The 19,621-nt window shown below is 46.1% G+C and overlaps 1 protein-coding gene and 1 pseudogene across 10 annotated transcripts in view; both read left to right on the top strand.

Moving 5' to 3' along the window:
* Positions 1 to 19,621, top strand: part of EMID1 (EMI domain containing 1) — a 49,742-nt gene that overhangs the window by 14,599 nt on the left and 15,522 nt on the right. For 5 of the 10 annotated variants that reach the window (XR_013551327.2, XM_060612806.3, XM_060612807.3 and 2 more), the window contains exons 4-13: positions 2,227 to 2,310; positions 3,431 to 3,492; positions 5,458 to 5,578; positions 5,782 to 5,832; positions 5,916 to 6,005; positions 6,785 to 6,940; positions 7,921 to 8,010; positions 8,155 to 8,207; positions 8,703 to 8,765; positions 8,872 to 8,916. Coding sequence is in view for 9 of the 10 variants with exons in the window: in XM_060612806.3 (XP_060468789.3) it covers positions 2,227 to 2,310; positions 3,431 to 3,492; positions 5,458 to 5,578; positions 5,782 to 5,832; positions 5,916 to 6,005; positions 6,785 to 6,940; positions 7,921 to 8,010; positions 8,155 to 8,207; positions 8,703 to 8,765; positions 8,872 to 8,916 (815 nt within the window). In the remaining variant the exon portion in view is untranslated. The remainder of the gene's footprint in view (positions 1 to 2,226; positions 2,311 to 3,430; positions 3,493 to 5,457; positions 5,579 to 5,781; positions 5,833 to 5,915; positions 6,006 to 6,784; positions 6,941 to 7,920; positions 8,011 to 8,154; positions 8,208 to 8,702; positions 8,766 to 8,871; positions 8,917 to 19,621) is intronic. The other 5 variants (XM_060612809.3, XM_060612810.3, XM_060612811.3 and 2 more) reach the window with 2 other exon arrangements.
* On the top strand, positions 11,880 to 12,047 carry LOC132666166 (U2 spliceosomal RNA; annotated as a pseudogene).

The raw sequence follows: 19,621 nt of genomic DNA, 5'->3' as shown, positions 1-19,621 counted from the left end.
CTTCCATCTTTCTTTCTTTTAAAATTTTCACTTGCCATCACTTTGAACCAGTTACATCTATGCTGATGGTCAGACCATGTTTTCATTAGTTTTTCTAGTTCTCTCTGGCGTCCAGTGAAATGTACGAAAGCAAATTGGTTGAAAAAGAATTTCCAACCACAAGTGCATAGATTAGCAACTCAGGGAAGCCCTCGTGTGACGTTAGAACATTTATGCTCATTTTCAAGACCATTGTGTCTGCCGTCCACATTATTTTGCCTTTTGTTTTGTTTGTTTTACGTTCATTTTGGGCCGGTGATTCATGCATTTGTTAACAGAAGGTCTGTTGAGGCCACTGAGGCCCTACTATGCAACAGGCACTTTTCCAGGCCATTCATGGGACAGACTAGGTCCCTGCCCTGGTGGGGCTCATGTTCCAGCCAGTGGGGTGGGTGACTGGCCGTGAACTGGGGAACTGACACAGTACATGTTAGAGGGTGGGAATGCCATGAAAAAAGGGGGAAACAGCAGGGTAAGTGAGGAGGCCGGGCCGGGCAGATGCTCTGCCAGACTTCATCCCAGAGAAAACCCAAACTTCCATGAGGTTGGAGAGACAGCAGCTTCCTTTGGTTGACTTCCTGCAAAGAGTAATAAAATGGCCTTTTACATCTTCACCTGGGAGCAAAGAGGACGAGGAAGGCTTGGCGAGCCCATTCTCCTCCAGAGCCAGCATTCCTACAGGTGCCAGGCCTCCCTGCCTCCACCCAGTGGGCTGACTCGAGGTGCCAGGTGGCCCAGAGGTCGAGCCCTGGAGTTAGGCTAACCTGAGTTCAAGTCCAGGCTCCAGCCGTCTTGGTTTCCCCCCAGAGAGATACTCATATTCACTCGTCCATTCATCTGAGCACAGGAGACAGAGGAGCTCTGTGCCTCAGTTTCCCATCTGTAAAGTGGAGGTGGTACTAGCTACCCATTTATAGGGTTCCGTGAGGATAATGAGTTAAAAATCTGTATGTGAAGTGCTTACTAGAATGTGCCAGGCCCAGAGTAAGTGCTAGCTGTTAAGTGTTAGCTGTTACAACCTACCATGTGAGATTGAGCTGGGATGTGTAGAACACTTAGCATTGGCCTTGGCTCACGTGGCATTCCCCCCACCTTGCCCTGATCCCTTGCCCCCGGTCCTGGGCTGCCACCCCACCTTCCTCTGTCCTGGGCCGGATTTATTCCCTGCGATGGGGCAAGTCCCAGGTCCCCAGGGAGGGTGAGCGGGAGATGCAAGGCCAGTCTAAGCAGAGGCCCCATAGTGGAGCAGGGTCTGGCCGCCTCCCTGCTGGGGGCTGGCCAGAGACACCCGTCTGGTTTGAGTTCCCGGCGCCGCACTCCCTGCACCAACCCGCAGCCTGGCTCAGAGCTGCCAGGTCTGTGCCTTATTTGGGTCTTTTCTCCCCGCCCCCCCCCCCACCAGATGGCACTCTGTGGCCTTAAAAGGCAGGCCTGGGGGGCGGCCGGGGGGGGGTGCAGAGAAGGGCAGTTGCTACTGCTGGCTCCAGAGCCCCTCCAGCTGTACCCCTGCCCCTGGCTCAGCCAGCCCATCCCTCTGGCTGTGGGGAAAACCAGGCCCCCAGAGCCAGACCAGCCAGGGTGGCCACTCTTCATAGGGGTGGTGGCAGAGTAGAGCACAGCCCCCCTTGCCCTCCCCAGGCAGCCAGCCTCCCTCTGGTTTTCATTTAAAACCAGGGCGGGTTCCACTTCAGTGTCTTCTTACCAATTGGGGCAGGGAGAAGGGGAACAGCCATGTCCCAGCTGCCTGCTGTGTGCCTATGTGTGCCCAGGGGGCCCTTTGTATACATTGCCTTCCTCAGGATCACACCAGCCTGGGGGGCGTAGTAGCCTTATGACTCCACTTTACAGATGGGAATATAGGCGGGTCCAGAGAGGACAAGTCATACAGGTCAGCAAGTAGCAGGGCTGGGACCCAACCTTGCATCTGTTACCTCTAAGCTCTTAACCCATGCAGCTTGCTGGGGTCATTGGCCCCTACCCGCTGCCAGCCCGCTCCCCAGTCCCATCAAGTTGGCAGTCTTGTTCCAGTTCAGCCCAACTCTTGCTGTGTGACCCAGGAAAACTGTCCCACCTCTCTGGGCCTCTGTCTCCCTCTTCACCAGGAGGGGTAGGGATCCTGGCCAGGGCCACAGTGGCACATGGGGAATAGTGCAGGCCAGCGGGGCTCTCATCAGTATCATCCCTCAGTTTCAGGTTCCGCTGGCTTCTTGGAGCCTGGCTGGTCAGGCAACACCATGCGACGGATGGCACTTAGGCCCACAGCCTTCGCAGGTGGGTCCTGGGGCAGCTGCTTGGGGTCCCCCTGGTTTAGGAGAGGCCGGGCGGGGGCACAGGCAATGTGGTGATGATCCTAAAGCCAGCTGAGTCCAGCAATGGAGGGTCAGGGAGAGCACCCACCCTTGCCCACCCCAGCCTGGAAAGAAAAGTGGGGGGTGGAGAGAAAGGGCCTAGAAGGAGTCTGACCTGGGCCCAGCACCCCAAGACCCATGACCCCCAAACTCTTTTGTGTGTGTGTGTGTGATCCCCAGACTCTTGCAGACGTGGGCCCAAGCCGCCAGTCCTCTTTTTATTTAAACTATGCTTTTCTCCGCATCTGCAATGAGTGAGGCACTGCGCCAGGTGCTTTCCATTGTCAACCCATTTCAATCTCACAGCCCCAGGAAGGCATCATTGTCCCCATTCTAAAGAGGAGGAAGCTGAGGGTCAGAGAGGAGACGCGCCCTTCCCAAGGCCCCATAACCAGGAAGGGGCAGCTCTGGGACTCGACCCCAGACTTTGTGCTTGTCAAGAACTCACTGCACCCTTGCTCTGAACTCAGTGTCCTCAGATGTGAACTGGGGTGACACTCGTCGTAACACATGGGATCCTGGCGTGGACTGGAGAGATGAGCCCTTAAAGCATTAGTCCCCGTGCACTGCAGCTGGCAGGTTCTGGAATGGGCCAGAGCTGCTACCGATAATTTAGGGGTATCCCTGGGGAGGCCCGAGGAGCTGGACGGTGGTTGCGGAGGCAGAATCAGAGGGTAGCGCCTCTGAGCCAGCTCAGTCCAGATTGTGATGTGTCAGTCCCCAAAGCTGGCAAGCCCAGGCTAGCCCTGCCCAAGGGGAAGCAACAGGATTTCCTGACCTGGCTTCCAGGGAAGGAGTCATCTTGGATGTAAAGGTTGCAGGAGGTGGGTCCCTGATTCTGCTCTGGAGGATCTGGAGCCAAAGGAAACCCTCAGGACATGGCCTACCTTGAACAGGCTGTAGCCCCTTCTCCTACACTGGGCTATCTCATGGTTTGGGGTCATCAGGTGTCCCATTGCCTCCATCCTGCCCCCAGGCGTTGAGGGGCTCCATGGGGAACGTGTGGCGCCTTGCCCCAGCCCCAGCCTCGTCCCTCCCTGCAGGTTGCCTCAACTGCAGCAAAGTATCAGAGCTGACCGAGCGGCTGAAGGTGCTGGAAGCCAAGGTGGGTGAGCAGCTGCCCCTCCCCTGGCCTCCCCACCCCCTCCCTGCACCCCTACGCCCCATCCACTCATGATTCCCATTGCATCTCTGAGCTGAGCTTCAACACCCAAGAGCATGTGACCTCCCTACCAGACACCCACCATCCTCCAGAACAAGCTGGCTTCCCCTCTGTGCCCTTCCCCAGGAAGCCTGCTCACAGTCAGATCGCCTGGCCTGCTCTTCCTCCGGGAGGCCTATGAAGCTCCCTGTGCACCCCCATCTCCATGCCAGCCAGATATTTGTAGACACCACGCCCCCAGAGCCCGTGGCTGAGTCTCTTATTTGCCCTGTCGCCTTTGCCTTTTATTCCCCTCCACCACCATAATACTATCTTCCCAGTTTCCAAAGCAAAACATCTGCACATCCCAAATTATCTCAAGATACAAAGGTTTCAGCAATTAAAAAGCAAGATATTCTAAGTTTAGAAACATGAATAGCTCAGAACTGTGAAAAACCTACCAGAAAACCATCTGCAGCAGTCACCTATACCCCGAGAGAGAACAACGGTCAATATTTAAGCATCTTTTCTTCCAGATTTTCTTTTCTTTTTTTTAAGTTTACTTATTTATTTTGAGAGAGAAAGAGAGAGAGCGTGCACAAGCATGAGGGGGCAGAGAGAGAGAATCCTAAGCAGGCTCTGCACTGTCAGCAGGGCTCAGTCCCACGGACCATGAGATCATGACCTGAGCAGAAATCGAGAGTCAGACGCTTAACCAACTGAGCCATCCAGGAGCCCCCCCCCCCCCCCAGATTTTCTAAGCACACATAAAGACATACATGTTTTGTCTGCATATCCTTTCCTCCATCATTCTCTCCTTTGGGAATTTATCTTAAGGAGAGTAAATAGTTGCAAAGGTGGTTACCAAAATGTTAATGATTAATAGGGAAGGGGCGCCTGGGTGGCTCAGTTGGTTAAGCATCCGACTTCGGCTCCGGTCATGATCTCATAGTTTGTGAATTCGAGCCCCCGCAGTGGGCTTTGTGCGGACAGCTCAGAACCTGGAGCCTGCTTCAGATTCTGTGTCTCCCTTTCTCTCTGCCCCTCCCCGACTTGCACTCTGTCTCTCAAAAAAATAAATAAATATTTTAAAAATAATAATTAATAGGGAAAATTGAAAACCAGATGGCAGAGGGAGTGGTTGCATAATTAGCATAATACCAGACAGCCGTTCACAACACCTCCGTTTTGTAACATGAAAAGATGCCCCTGAGGTATCAAGGGGGAAAAGGAAGTTTCTGAACAGCATGTGCTAGAACCCCCGCTAGGAAGTGTGGGAGCTCCAGGAACCCCACACTGCTCCCCAGGCTTCCTCCCAGGAGGAGCCAGCATGAGGGGCTCAGTCTCAGGTCTGGGGTGTGGTTCTTAGTTCTGTGTCTGTCCGGGAGTTTCAGCTTTTCTCTGGACAGGACCACACGACCCCTGCCCCCTGGTCAGTGGGCATTCTGGCCCCTCTTTAATCCCAGGTCAGCGGCTCAGCGGACACCACTGACTTTCAGAGGCTCCCCACACTGGGTCCCAAAGTGGTTTTGTATATACCTCGGGGCCTCTATTTCATGTCAGACCTTCCCAAACTTCCCTCAAAATTTAGTAAAAACCCTCCCAGCCTGTAGTACTTGAATAGACCAAGAGGAGTTTCATGTTATTTATGCAGCTCAGCACAGGAAAGACCCTGTGGCCCAGCAAACATGGCGACACAGAACTCCACTTGGGTGGCAGTGACGGTGTATGATGGCTTTTTTACGGTGACGAATTGTGTAGTTTGAAAACCACAGTCACTTCTGATGAAGTTCTGAGCCTCTGGGAGGTGGGTCTCTACTCCAAGCTGGGCTATGCTGGCTGCATGGGCCTCCTGCCCCCAACACGGGGGCCCCTCGGCTGACCTGCCCCTGTTGAGACCCTGGTACCTACCTTTTTCTTCCTCCGCAGGTGGCGGTGCTAACTGTCACTGAGCGGGCAGTGTTCCCGACCCCAGCGGCACCCGGGGACCCTGTCCCACTCTGGGGCTCCCCAGCTGCCCGGGGTAGCCCGGGAGATGGAAGCCTCCAAGGTGAGTGGGTTAGTAGGGGCAGTGTGTTGGGAATGAATCAGGGGAGTGAGACTCCAGTCCCCGCCCTGCTGCTGACTCCCAGCTTGACCCCTTTCTGGGCCTGAGGGGATGGGGCGCAGCACCCCAGTAGCCCCTGTCGTACACACTGGAGCTGGAGGCAGGGAGCCTGGATGACACTGACCCCTGTCTACCCCCTGCCTCAGGGCTACCAGGAGCCAGAGAGAACGTGAGGGCCCCGCTGCTCCCTCAAGAGGGTAGGTGCTGACTGGGGGACGAGGGCCAGTGTCAGGGCAAGAGCAAAGTTGGAGCTGCCAAGCTGATGAACTTTCTCCCCCAGATCGAGTTGGTGGCCAGGGGCTTCCTGGGCCCACTGGCCCCAAGGGAGACACTGGCAGTCGGGGCCCAACGGGGATGAGAGGCCCACCAGGTGAGTGCCCACAGCACTGCCCCTACCCCCAGCTTCCCAGGTCAGCCCTGTCAGGTGAACCCTTACTTGGCCAGAGGTAGCCTGGGCCCCTTCCACCCACGTGTCTCTCAGCTTATCACCCCTCCACTCACACCTGGGCTCCCCAAAACCCTCTTTTGCATTCTCTGGACCCATGCTTCCTGGGCACCTACCACAGCAGGCTCTGAGCTGGGTACTTGGTGGGGTCAGACCTGTCCATACCCTTCTGATGCTTCCAGACCAGCTGGGAGGAGGAGAGGCAGGCAGAGGAGAAATAGCAGTGTCCCCCACCATGTGACCAAGGTTGTTCTGGGGGAAGTTGTAGGTATGGAAACCCCAAGGAAGGAAGCCTAGACCCAGCCTGGATGGGGTGGGGCATGGGAAGGGCTTCCTGGGGAGTGACATCATAGCTGAGGCCTAAAGGATGACTTGGAGGGGACACCAGGCAGAGCAAAGGGAGGACTGATGGAGGGAACAACTCATTCAAAAGTCTGGAAGGGAGAGAAGAGAACATTCTGGAAATCAACATTTCCTAAGAACCTGCTGTATACCAAGTGTCCATTGTCCTAAAGCCCCTGAAGAGGGCTGTGTTCATCCCCTTAATAGATGGCCAGGGAGGTCAGGGCCAGGACCGGCCTGGGCCTGTGGCCTCCGCAGCCATCGTGTACCCACTCCCCCGGGCTGCCTTGTTCTGCCCCCTTGCAGCCACCCTGGACCTCCCTGCCTCTTATACACCCATCAACTCCCTGGTTCCATTGTAGGTCCTCAGGGCCCCCCAGGAAGCCCTGGCCAGGCTGGAGCTGTGGGCACTCCTGGAGAGAGGGGACCTCCAGGTCCACCAGGGCCTCCTGGCCCCCCTGGGCCCCCTGGCCCCCCAGCCCCTGTTGGACCACCCCATGCCTGGAACCCCCAATATGGTAAGTCCCTTGGGGTCATGACAGATAATGATGGGAGTGGGGGCAGGGCTGGCATAATGATCATCCCATTGTCACTGCCATCTACCAGGTACCTTCTGTATACTAGGCTTGCCCTTGGTCAGCTATGTGTCACCCAGTCCTCCAATAGTGCCATTGTCCTCTTCTGTTCTCCGATGAGGAAGACTGAGGGCCAGAGAGGAGCGATTACATAGCCAGAACATGAGAGACCAGCTTCAAACCCAGGCGTCCTCCGGAGTCTGTGCTTAGAATTACCAGCATCCGGCCCTCCTGCCAAGCCTTGGAACTGGCGGTGATCCAGCCCTCAGAGCGCTGGAGAGCCCCAGGCCTGATGGCAGGAAATGAGTTCTGTGCTCCCTGACCCTGTGCTCAGAGAGCCTCCTCCACCCATCTGGACCCAGACGTGTATCCTTGACCTCCTCCCCAGGCTGGCCTACGTGTGTGCCGCCAGTGGTCGGGAGCTAGGAGTGCCAGGTTCAATCATACCTGTGCCATATATTTGGTGTATGACTGGGTGCCATTCATTCCATCTCACCACTCCTCCCTCTCCAAGCCTCAGTTTTCTCATCTGTACAATGGGGAGAGTGACTGCACAGTTCTCCCAGAGCTCCATGACCCCCATGCACAGAAGCCCGGCACAAAGTAGATGGTCAATAAATGGTAGCTGTTATTACTATTCCCATTTGACGTGTGGCAGTATAGGCTCAGCAAGGTGGAGGGTCTTGCTGAATGTCACTAGCCAGAGTGCGGTAAGGTTAGAACCCAGGCCTCCCTGCTTCCTGGTCCCATATGACCAGCACTCTCCACACTCCCCACCCTTGGAGCAGGTGTCCAATGGCCCCGCCCACACTATAGGTTGTCCCACAGGGTAGTCAAAGCTGGCTTGGCAGAGGTATGGCAGGTAAAGACTGACTGCCCTATCCCAGCCCAGTCCTGCTCACTCACCATCTTTCCTCCCCCAGGGGACCCATTACTGTCCAACACCTTCACTGAGACCAGCAGCCACTGGCCCCAGGGACCAGCCGGACTCCCAGGCCCCCCAGGGCCAGTGGGTAAGTTGAGTCCAGGCCCAATGTAAGGGGTGGGGTCAGATGATGGCAGAGTGGCTAGGGCTGTGGCCATCAGGAGGGAGTGGATAGTAGACTTACTGGTATTGTACTCTGTTTGAGTCCTGAGGATGTCGTGTCTTACTCCAGGTCCCCCTGGACTTCCTGGTCCCATGGGCATTCCTGGGAGTCCTGGACACATGGTGAGTAATTCTCCAAGTGGTCCCACTCATCTGTCCATCCATCCACCCACCCACTATCAGTCCACATATTCATCCATTCACCCGTCTACCATTCATTTGTTCATTCATTCGAGCATTTATTGAGCACTTAATATGCAAACTACTTTCAGTAAATCTTTTTATTCAGTCATTCAGTCCATGTAAGGAAGAGCAGCACATACAGCCAAGAATGATAGAGGTTCTTTTTTTTTTTTTTTTTTTTTTTTTTTTTTTAAAGGGCTGCCACCAGCACATGGCAACTTGCAGATCAGGGGTAGGGACTCTCTGACTCCAGGGCCATAACTCTAAACCCTGAGATGTATAAACTGCCAGCTGTATGCCAGGCACTGGGAGTGTGGTAAAGAACTCAGAGGTCCAGGCCAAACTGGGACTCCCTCCTCGACCCCTGTGCCCCCCAAGTCCTTGCCCACCCCACCCTGCCTCAGTACAAAGCTGAGGCCCTGTCTTGTTGCTCAGGGACCCCCAGGCCCCACTGGACCCAAAGGAATCTCCGGCCACCCAGGAGAGAAGGGAGAGAGAGTGAGTACTGAGGCAGCCCCTGTTGGAGGATTCTGGGGAATCCTGGGATCCCTGGGTCACACCCACTCCAATAGCTGACTCTATACCTCTCCTCCCTCCCACACAGGGACTGCGTGGAGAACCTGGCCCCCAAGGCTCCACGGGGCAGCGGGTGAGTGATGCTGCCCACCCTGCAGCACCCCCTCCAGGATCCCACAGGCTCAGACCCCTGCTCTGGCTCCACACACTGAGACCAGAGCTCCTGACCCCCTTCCTCTCCGGGGCATGATCCATCCCTCTCTTTCCTTGTCTCTGGGTCCTGTCAGCCTCTTAGTATCAGGCCATATACCTCTCCTTCACTCGGGCTCTGTGTCCCTGTATCTGTTTCTCTATCTCTTTCTTTCCTCTGTGTCTCTGACACTCTATATTTCTTTCACTCTCCATCTTTCCAACTACGATTGTTGATTTGTCTGTTTCTCCCTTTAGTTTGGTCAACTTTTGCTTTGTGTGCTTTGAAGTTTTGTTATTAGGTGCATACATGTTCAGGATTTTAATGTCTATGAAATGAATATTTTTCTCTCTGGGGATACTCCTTGTTCTACATTCTACTTTTTTTAATTAAAAAAAATTCTTTCGACTGTTTATTTATTTTTGAAGAAGAGAGAGAGACAGAGTGTGAACAGGGGAGGAGCAGAGAGAAAGGGGAACACAGAATCCAGGTTCTGAGCTGTCAGTACAGAGCCCGATGCGGGGCTCAAACTCACAAACCATGAGATCATGACCTGAGCCAAAGTCAGACATTTAACTGACAGCCACCCAGTCACCCCAATTCTACCTTTTTTTAAATAAAGTTTTTTTATTGACTTTTTTGTAGAGAGAGAGCGCATGTACACATTGGGGGGAGAGGTAGAGGGACGGAGAGAGAGAAAGAGAGAAAAAAAAAGTCTTAAGCAGGCTCCTGGCTTAGTGCAGAGCCCAACAGAGGGCTTAATCTCATAACCCTGAGATCATGACCTGAGCCAAAATCAAGTTGGATGCTTAACTGACTGAGCCACCTAGGTGCCCCAATAAAGTTTCTTATTTATTTAAGTAATCTCTGCACTCAAAGTAGGGCTCAGACTCACAACCCCAAGATCAGGAGCCTCATGCTCTTCAGACTGAGCCAACAAGGGTATCTTCTGCATTCTACTTTGATACTAAAACACACCAGCTTTCTTACACTTAGTGTTTGAATGGTATATCTTTTTCAATACTTTTGCTTTCAACTCTTTCTATTTAAAGTATACCTCCAATGGGGCGCCTGGGTGGCGCAGTCGGTTAAGCGTCCGACTTCAGCCAGGTCATGATCTCGCGGTCCGTGAGTTCGAGCCCCGCGTCAGGCTCTGGGCTGACGGCTCAGAGCCTGGAGCCTGTTTCCGATTCTGTGTCTCCCTCTCTCTCTGCCCCTCCCCCGTTCATGCTCTGTCTCTCTCTGTCCCAAAAATAAATTAAAAAAAAAAAAAAAAAGTTGAAAAAAAAATTAAAAAAAAAAATAAATAAATAAAAAAATAAAGTATACCTCCAGTAAACGGCATATAGTTAGGTCTCTCTTTTTTCTTAACTGCCTTGACTGTGGAGTTCATTTACACTTATTAATACGGTACCATTTACGTCAACCAGCTTGCTATTTGTGTTCTATTTACTCTATCTCTTCTTTATTTTTTCCCCCTTTATTCTGCTTTCTTTTGGATTGAGTACGGTTTACTCCATTTTATCTCTACCAAAGACTTTGTGTTATTTTTTCACAGTCGTTTTAAGGATAAAAAATACATCCTTGACTTACCGCAATTAACTTGAATTAATATTATACCACTCCACGTCTGAATAGGAATGTTACAACTGTATAATTTGCCTCCTTCTGACCTTGTGCTATGACTGCCATATATTTCACTTCTGCATTTGTTATAAACCCCACGATACATTGTTGTTATTGCTTTAAACAGTTGACTTTGAAAGAAGTTAAGAAAACAAAGAAAAATTGTCTTTTACATCTATTGATATATTTATCATTTCTAATGATTTCCTGTAGCTCCAGATTCCATCTGGTATCGTTTGTCTTCAGCCTAAAGAAAGAATGCCCTTTAGCTCTGCTTGTATGAGTCTGCTGGCAACAAATCCTCACCGCTTCTGTCCAAAACTGTCTTTATTTTACCTTGATTTTTGAAAGATATTTTAAATTGGATATAAAATGATAGCTTGGCAGTTTTCCTTCCTTTTAGCACTTTAAAGATGTTGTTCCATGGTCTTCTGGCTGAGAAAATGAGCATTTCTCATGAGAAATTGGCGGTGGTTCTCGTTGTTTTCCTTGTACGTATCTTTTTGCTCTGGCTTTTAAGATTTTCTCTTTAGGGGTGCCTGGGTGGCTCAGTTGGTTGAGCGTCCGACTTCAGCTCAGGTCATGATCTCACGGTTCGTGAGTTCAAGCCCAGCGTCGGGCTCTGTGCTAACAGCTCGGAGCCTGGAGCCTGCTTTGGAGTCTGTGTCTCCCTGTCTGTCTCTGCCCCTCCCCCACTCGTGGTTTGTCCCTCTCTGTCTCTCAAAAATGAATAAACGTTAAAAAAATTTTTAATAAAAATTTTTTAAAAATAAGATTTTCTCTTTACCCTTGGTTTTCAACAGGTTGATAATGATGTGGTTGGGATGATTTTATGTTTATCCTGCTTTGGGTTTGCTAAGATTCCTAGATCTGTAAGGATTTTTATTTTTGTTAGTTTTTTTGTTGTTGTTTAATTAATGAAATTATTTCTTAGAGCATTTGGGGGGGGTTCACAGCAAAATTGAGCAGAAAGTACAGAGAATTCTTATATACTCCCTGTCCTCACATATACACAGCCTCCCCCCACTATCAACATTTCGAATATAGTGGGACATTTGGTACAATCGAACCCACACTGACACATTATTATCATCCTGAGTCCACAGTTTACATTAAGGCTCCCTCATGGTGTTGTACATTCTACAGTATCGATGGATGTATACTGTTATGTATCTACCATTGTAGTATCATATAGAATAGTTCACTGACCTAAAAATCCTTGGTGCTCTGCCCATTCGTCCCTTTTTCCTCACTAATATGCACTTAAGTTTCCTCCATATATCGCTTCTCGGCCTTTTGGCTAAGATCAAGTGTAGTTTCCTCCATATCTTTTCATGGTTTGATAACTCATTTCTTTTTAGCTGTAAATAATTTTCCATTGTATATACCACAGTTTATTTATCCATTCACCTACTGAAAGACACCTTTCCGAGTTTGGGCAATTATGAATAAACATCCACAAGCGGGTTTTTGTGTGGACGTAAGTTTCCAGTTCATTTGGGTAAATGACATTGAGTGCAATCACTGGATCATATAGTATGTTTGGTTTTGTAAGAAACTTTTTTGTAAGGGGCATCTGGGTGGCTCAATCGGTTAAACGTCCAACATCGGTCAGGTCATGATCTCATGGATCGTGAGTTCAAGCCCTGTGTCAGGCCCTTTGCTGCCAGTGCGGAGCCCACTTCGGATCCTCTGTCCCCCTCTCTCTCTGCCCCTCCCCTACTGATTCTCTTTCTCTTTCTCTCTCTCTCTCAAAATAAATAAACTTTTAAAAAAAGCTTTTTAAATAAGAAACACACCTTTTGTGTGTGTGTGTATGTGTGGCGAGAACACTGAAGATCTCTCTTAACAAATTGCAGTTATACAATGTAGTATTATTAACTCTAGTCACCATACTAAATATTAGATCCAAAGAATTCGGCCATGCTATAACTGAAAACTGATATTCTTTTATCAACCTTCCCCATTTCCCATCCCCTGCCCCAGGCCCTGGGATCCACCATTCTACTCTGTTTCTCTGAGTTCAACTTTTTTTTTCTTAAAATCCACATATCCTTCTTATCATTAAGATTCCATCTTTTTTAAGGATGAATAATGTTCCATTATATATACACACACACATATACATACATACCACATTGTGCTTATCCATTCATCCATATCTTGGCTTTTGTGAATGATGCTGCAGTGAATATGAGAATGCAGATATTTCTTCAAGATAGTGATTTTTGTTTTCTTTGGATAAATACCCGGAAGTGGGACTGCTGGATTGTATGACAATTCTATTCTTAATTTCTTGAGGAACCTCCATTCTGTTTTCCATAATGGCTGTATTAATTTACATTCCCACCAACAATGCACAAGGGTTCCCTTTTTTTTTCACATCCACACCATTTTTTTATCTTTTTCTCTCTCTCTCTCTCTTTGATAATAGACATCCTAACAGGTGTGAGGTAATATCTAAAATTGTGGTTATGATTTGCATGTCCCTAATAATTAGTAATCTTGAACATCTTACATACCTATTTGCCATTTGTATATCTTCTTTGGGAAGATGTCTGTTCAGGTCCTTGCCTGTTTTTAATTGAGTTATTTGTTGGGTTGGGTTTTTTCCACTTGAGTTGTATAAATTCCTTATATATTTTGGATATCAACTCTTGTTGGATAGGTGGTTTGCAAATATTTTCCCCCGTTCCATAGATTGCCTTTTTTTTTCCTTCCCTTTTCTTTCTTTTTTTTTTTTTTTTGAAAGAAAGTGAGCAAGCAAGTGGGAGAGAGAGGGAGAGGGCGCCCAATGATGCATGGCTCCATCCCATGACCCTGCATCATGACGTGAGCCAAAATCAAGAGTCCAACGCTCAGTTCACTGAGCCAGCCAGGCACCTCTGTGCAAAAACTTGTTAAATTAGTTTTCTTATTGTTGAGCTTTAAGAGTTCTTTGTGTATTTTGGATAATAGTCCTTTATCAGGTGTGTCTTTTGCAAATATTTTCTCCCAGTGTGTAACTTCTCTTATTCTCTTGACATTATCTTTTGCAGAGCAGAAGTTTTTAATTTCAATGAATTCCACCTTATCAGTGATTTCTTTCACGGATTGTGCTTTTGGTATTGTTTCAAAAAGTCATCATGAAACCCAAAGTCATCTAAGTTTTCTCCTACATTATCTTCTAGAAATTCTATGGTTTTGCTTTTTGCACTTAGATCTGTGATCCATTTTGAGTTAATTTCTGTGAAGGGTATGAGGCCTGTGTCTAGATTAATTTTTTTTAATTTTTTAAAAATTTTTAAATTTTTTTAAAATTTTGGAAACCAATTTGACAATAAATTTCATATATTGAAAAATAAAAAAAATAAAAATAAAAAAATTTTAAAAATTTTATTATGAGAGAGAGAGAGCATGCATGCATGGGAGGGGCAGAGAGAGAGGGAGGGAGAGAGAATCCCAAGCTGACACACTGACAGTGTGGAGCCTGATGCGGGACTTGAACTCACAAACCATGAGAGTTCAACCATGACCTGAGCTGAAATCACGAGTCAAGCACTTAACGGACTGAGCCACCCAGGCATCCCTAGATTATTACTTTTTTTTTTTACATGTTAAGTGTCCAGTTGTTCCAGCATCATTTTTGAAAAAGATTATCTTTGCTCCACTGCATTGTCTTCATTTCTTTGTTGAGGATCAGTTAACTATATTTATATATCTGGGCTCTCTGTTCTATTCCATTTATCTGTTTGTCTATTCTTTAGCAAATTGCACAATGTCTTGATTACTGTAGCTTTATAGTAAGTCTTGAAGTAGGGTAGTGTTAGTCCTCGGACTTTGTTCTTCTCCTTCAATATTGAGTTGGCTATTCTGACTCTTTTTCTTCTCCATATAAACTTTAGAGTCAGCTGATCAATATCCACAAAATAACTTGCTAGAATTTTTATTGGAATTCCATTAAATCTATAGATAGAGTTGGGATGAATGACATCTCGAAGATATTGAGTCTACCCATCCATACATATTTATTTAGTTCTTTGCTATCTTTCATCAGAGTTTGGTGATTCTCTTCATATAGATCTTGTATATATTTTGTTAGATTTATACCTAAGTATTTCATTCTGGGGAGCGCTAATGTAAATGATAATGTGTTTTTAATTTCAGGGGCACCTGAGTGGCTCAGTTGGTTAAGCGTCTGACTTTGGCTCAGGTCATGATCTCACAGTTCGTGGGTTCAAGCCCCACGTCCAGCTCTGTGCTGATGGCTCAGAGCCTAGAGCCACTTAGATTCTCTGTCTCCCTCTCTCTCTGCCCCTCCCCTGCTTGCCCTCTGTCTCCCTCTCTCTCTCTCTCAAAAATAAATAAACATTAAAAAAATGTTTAATTAAAAAAAAACAGATCTAGGCCTACTCAGATTCTGTGTTTCTTCTTCTTTTGGCAGATTGTGCTTTTCAAGGAATTGGTCTAGTTTGTCTAAATTATCAGATTCGTTGGCATAAAGTTGTTGATAATATTTCATTTTATCCGTTTAATGTCCAGGGGATCTGTAGTGATGTACCCCCTTTCATTTCTGGTGTTAGTCATTTGTGTCTTTCTTTTTTCTCTTTTAATTATCCTGGCTAGGGGATTGTCAGTTTTATTGATATTTTCAAAGAACCAGCATTTGGCTTTGTTGATTTTCTCTATTGATTTTCTGTTTTCAATTTCATTGATTTCTGCTCTAATTTTTATTATTTCTTTTATGTTGCTTACTTTGGATTTAATTTACTCTCCTTTTTTCTACTTTTCTAAAGTCAAAGTTTAGTTTATTGATTTTAGATTTTTTTAAGCTTGTTTTTTTTTTGAGAGAGAGAGAGAGGGAGGGAGGTCATGAGCAGGGGAGGGGCAGAGAGAGAGGGAGAGAGAGAATCCCAAGCAGTTTCCATGATGTTAGCATGGAGCCCAATGCAGGGCTTGATACCACAAACTGCAAGATCGTGACCTGAGCTGAAATCAAGAGTCAAAGGCTTAACCAACTGAGCCACCCTGATGTCCCAGATCTTTCTTCTTTTCTAATATATGCATTCAGTGCAATACATTTCCACCTAAGCATTGTTTTTGATACATCCCATAAATTTTGCTAAGTTGCAATTTTATTTTTATGTAGTTCAAAATATTTTTAAATATCTCTTGAGATTTCTTATTTGCCCCATGTGTTATTTAGAAATCTGTTGGTTAATTTCCAAGTATTTGGGGAGTTTCCAGTTATCTTTCTATTATTAATTTCTAGTTTAATTCCATTTTGACTTAAGAACATGCATGGTATGATTTCTATTCTTTAAAATTTGTTGAGGTATATTTTATGGCCCCAAATGTTCCACGTGAGCTTGAGAAGAATGTGTAATCTGTTGTTGGATGAAATGGTCTATAGATGTCAATGATATCCAGTTGATTGATGGTATTGTTGATTTCAACTATGTTCTTTCTTTTTTTTAAATTTTTTTAATGTTTATTCATTTTTTTGAGAGATAGATAGAGCATGAGTGGGGGAGGGACAGAGGGAGAGAGAGGCACAGAATCCAAAGCAGGCTTCAGGCTCTGAGCTGTGAGCACAGAGCCCAACGCTCTGTGGGTTCGAACCCATGAACTGTGAGATCATGACATCATGACCTGACCTGAAACAGGACTCTGAAACTGACTGAGCCACCCAGGCGCCCGTCAACTATGCTCTTTCTGATTTTCTGCCTGACTACATTTGTCTGTTCCTAGCCAAGGATGTTAGAGTTTCCAACTCTAATAGTGGATTCATCTATTTCTCCTTGCAATTCTATCAGTTTTGGCCTCGTGTATTTTTAAATTTTTTTAATAATTTTTTAAGTGTTTATTTATTTATTTTGAAGAGAGAGCACAAGTTGGGAGGGGCAGAGAGAGAGGGAGAGAGAATCCCAAGCAGGCTCCATGCTGTCAGCACAGAGGTCAATTCGGGGCTCGATCTCACAAACCATGAGATCATAACCTAGGCTGAAATCAAGAGTTGGACACTTAACTAACTGAGCTACCCAGGCACCCCTTCACCTCTTATATTTTGATGCTCTGTTGTTAGGCACCTACACGTTAAGGATTGTTGTGCCTTCATTGATCACTTTATCATCATTATGTATTGCCCCTCTTTATCCATGAAAGTTCTCCTTGCTCTGAAGTCTGTTCTGTCTCAAATTAATATAGTTACTCTCATTTTCATTTGGTTAGTGCTAGAATGGTCTATCTTTTTCTATCCCTTGGCTTTTTGTGTGTCTTTATATTTAAAGTGGGCTTCTTCTGGACAACTTACAGTTGGGTCTTGTTTTTTTATCCACTCTGACAATCCTGTCTTTTAACTGGGATATTTAAACCATTGGCATTTAAAGTGGTTTTTAGGTTAATTTTCACCGTATTTTTTACTGTCTTCTATTTGTTGCCCTTATTCTTTGTTCCTATTTTTGTCTTCTACAGTTTTTCTGCATTTTATGGTTTTAAGTCATCATTTCACATGATTCCATTTTCTCTCCTTTCTTAGTACATTGATTGCACTTCCTTTTTTTTTTTTTTTTACTTCTTGTAGTGGTTTCCCCAGAGTCTGTAATATACATTTACAACTAATCCAACTCTACTTGCAAATAACACATTACTGCTTCATGGTTAGTGCAAATACCTTATAATAAAATATTCCAATTCTTCCCTCCTGTTCCTTGTATCATTGCTGTCATTCATTTCACTCATATATAATCATATGTAAATCTATCTATCTATACATACACACAGATATACATAGACTCACATGCATAAGCATATATGATCAAATATATTGTTGGTATTATTATGTTGAACAAAGTGTTTTCTGTTAGGTCAGTTAAGAATAAGAGAGATAAAAGTTTCATTGGGTTTTTACCTTCATTTATTCCTTCTCTGATGCCCTTCCTTTCCTTATATAGATCCTGAGTTTCTGAGTTGTCACTTCTTTCTCTTTGAAGAAACTCTTTTAACATTTCTTACAAGGCAGATCTACTGGCAACAAATTCCCTCAGTTTTTGTTTTTCTGAGAGTCTTTCTCCTTCACTTTTGAAGGATAATTTCACAGGGTACAGAATTCTAGGTTAGTGGTTTTATTCTTTTAACACTTAAAATATTTCACTATGCTCTCTTCTTGCTTGAATGGTTTCTAAGAAGTTGGATGGAATTCTTATCTTTGCTCCTCTAGATAAGGTGACATTTTTCCTCTGGCTTCTTTCAAAATACTTTTTTTGGCAGGAGGTGGGGGGCACCTGGGTGGCTTAGTCAGTTAAACATGTGACTCTTGATAATCAGCTTAGGTCATGATCTCATGGTTGAGATCGCGCCCCACATCAGGCTCTGCACTGAGCATGGGACCTGCCTGGGATTCCCTATCTTTCCCTTGCTCTCTCTCCTCCTCCCCTGCTCTTACTCTCTATCTCTCTCAAAATAAATAAATAAACATTTATTAGGTATAAAAATACACTTTCTTAAACTTTTTAAAAAAAGAATCTCTACAATCATTGTGGTGTTCAAACTCACAACCCCCAAGATCAAGAGTCGCATGCTGTACCGACTGAGCCAACCAAAGCGCCCCTTTCAAGATATTTTTTATCTTTGATTTTCTGAAGTTTAAAGATGATATGCCCAGGGTGTAGTATTTTGGGGTGGGGGGGGGCAGACATTTATCCTGCTTCGTGTTCTCTGAATTTCCTGATCTGTGCCTTTGAGAAAATTCTCAATCATTATTGCTTTAAATACTGCTTCTGTTCCTTTCTTTTTCTTTCCCTTCCCATCTTCTCATTACATGTATGTTATACTTTTTTTGTGATCATCCTATCATTCTTGGATATTCTATTCTTTTTTTCAGTCTCTTTTCTTACTGCTTTTCAGTTTGGGAAGTTTCTAATTGTCATAATTTCAAGTTTAGAGATTCTTTCCTCCACCATGTCCAGTCCACTACTGAGCCCATCAAAGGCATTCTTCATTTCTGTTACAAGTTTCCAATCTCTAGTATTTTCTTAAACATATATGCACGTTTTTAACCTGAAAAATCTAAATATTTATATTAAGTCATATATTCATGTGCCCAACACCAAGCTCAAGAAAAAGAACCTTATTGGGGCGCCTGGGTGGCTCAGTCAGTTGAGCGTCCAGCTTCAGCTCGGGTCATGATCTCACAGTCTGTGAGTTCGAGCCCCACGTCGGGCTCTGTGCTGACAGCTCAGAGCCTGGGGCCTGTTTCAGATTCTGTGTCTCCCTCTCTCTCTGCCCCTCCCCCGTTCATGCTCTGTCTCTCTCTGTCTCAAAAATAAATAAACGTTAAAAAAATTAAAAAAAAAAAAAGAAATAGAACCTTATCAGTACCTTTGAAGCCCCCCGTGTGCCCCTTTTGAGTCTTTCTCCTTGAAAGGTATCTTTATTTTTATATTTTTAATTATTATTTAAAAACTTTTTAAAAATTTTTGACATTTATTTTTGAGAGAGAGAGAGACACAGAACATGAGCAAAGGAAGGGCAGAGAGAGAGAGGGAGGCACATAATTCAAAGCAGACTCCAGGATCTGAGCTGTCAGCACAGAGCCCAACACAGGGAAACCCATGAACCACGAGATCATGACCTGAGCCAAAGTCAGATGCTCAACCAACTGAGCGCCCCAGGCACCCATGAAAGGTATCTTTAAAGGGAATGTGAAGGGCGCCTGGGTGGCTCAGTCAGTTAAGCATCCAAGTCTTGGTTTCAGTTCAAATCATGATCTCACAGTTCATGAGTTTGAGCCCTGTATCAGGCTCCGTGTTGACAGTGCAGAACCTGCTTGGGATTCTCTCTCCCTCTCTCTCTCTCTCTGTCTCTCCCCTCCCCTCCCACGTGCTCTCTCTCCCTCTCTCAAAATAAATAAATAAACTTAAAAAATAAATAAATAAAGGAAATGTGAAATCTTGACCAGGAAACTGAAGGACTTATGACTACAGGTAGTGTTTTGTTATTTTTCTTGCTGTAGGTAGAACTTTAGGGAGGGGACAGTCTGGGA

Source organism: Panthera onca, chromosome D3 (assembly GCF_046562875.1).
Source record: "Panthera onca isolate mPanOnc1 chromosome D3, mPanOnc1 haplotype 2, whole genome shotgun sequence".
Taxonomy (NCBI): domain Eukaryota; kingdom Metazoa; phylum Chordata; class Mammalia; order Carnivora; family Felidae; genus Panthera; species Panthera onca.
The sequence above is the reverse complement of the archived record's forward strand: the minus strand, read 5'-3'. Positions and strand labels throughout refer to the sequence as shown.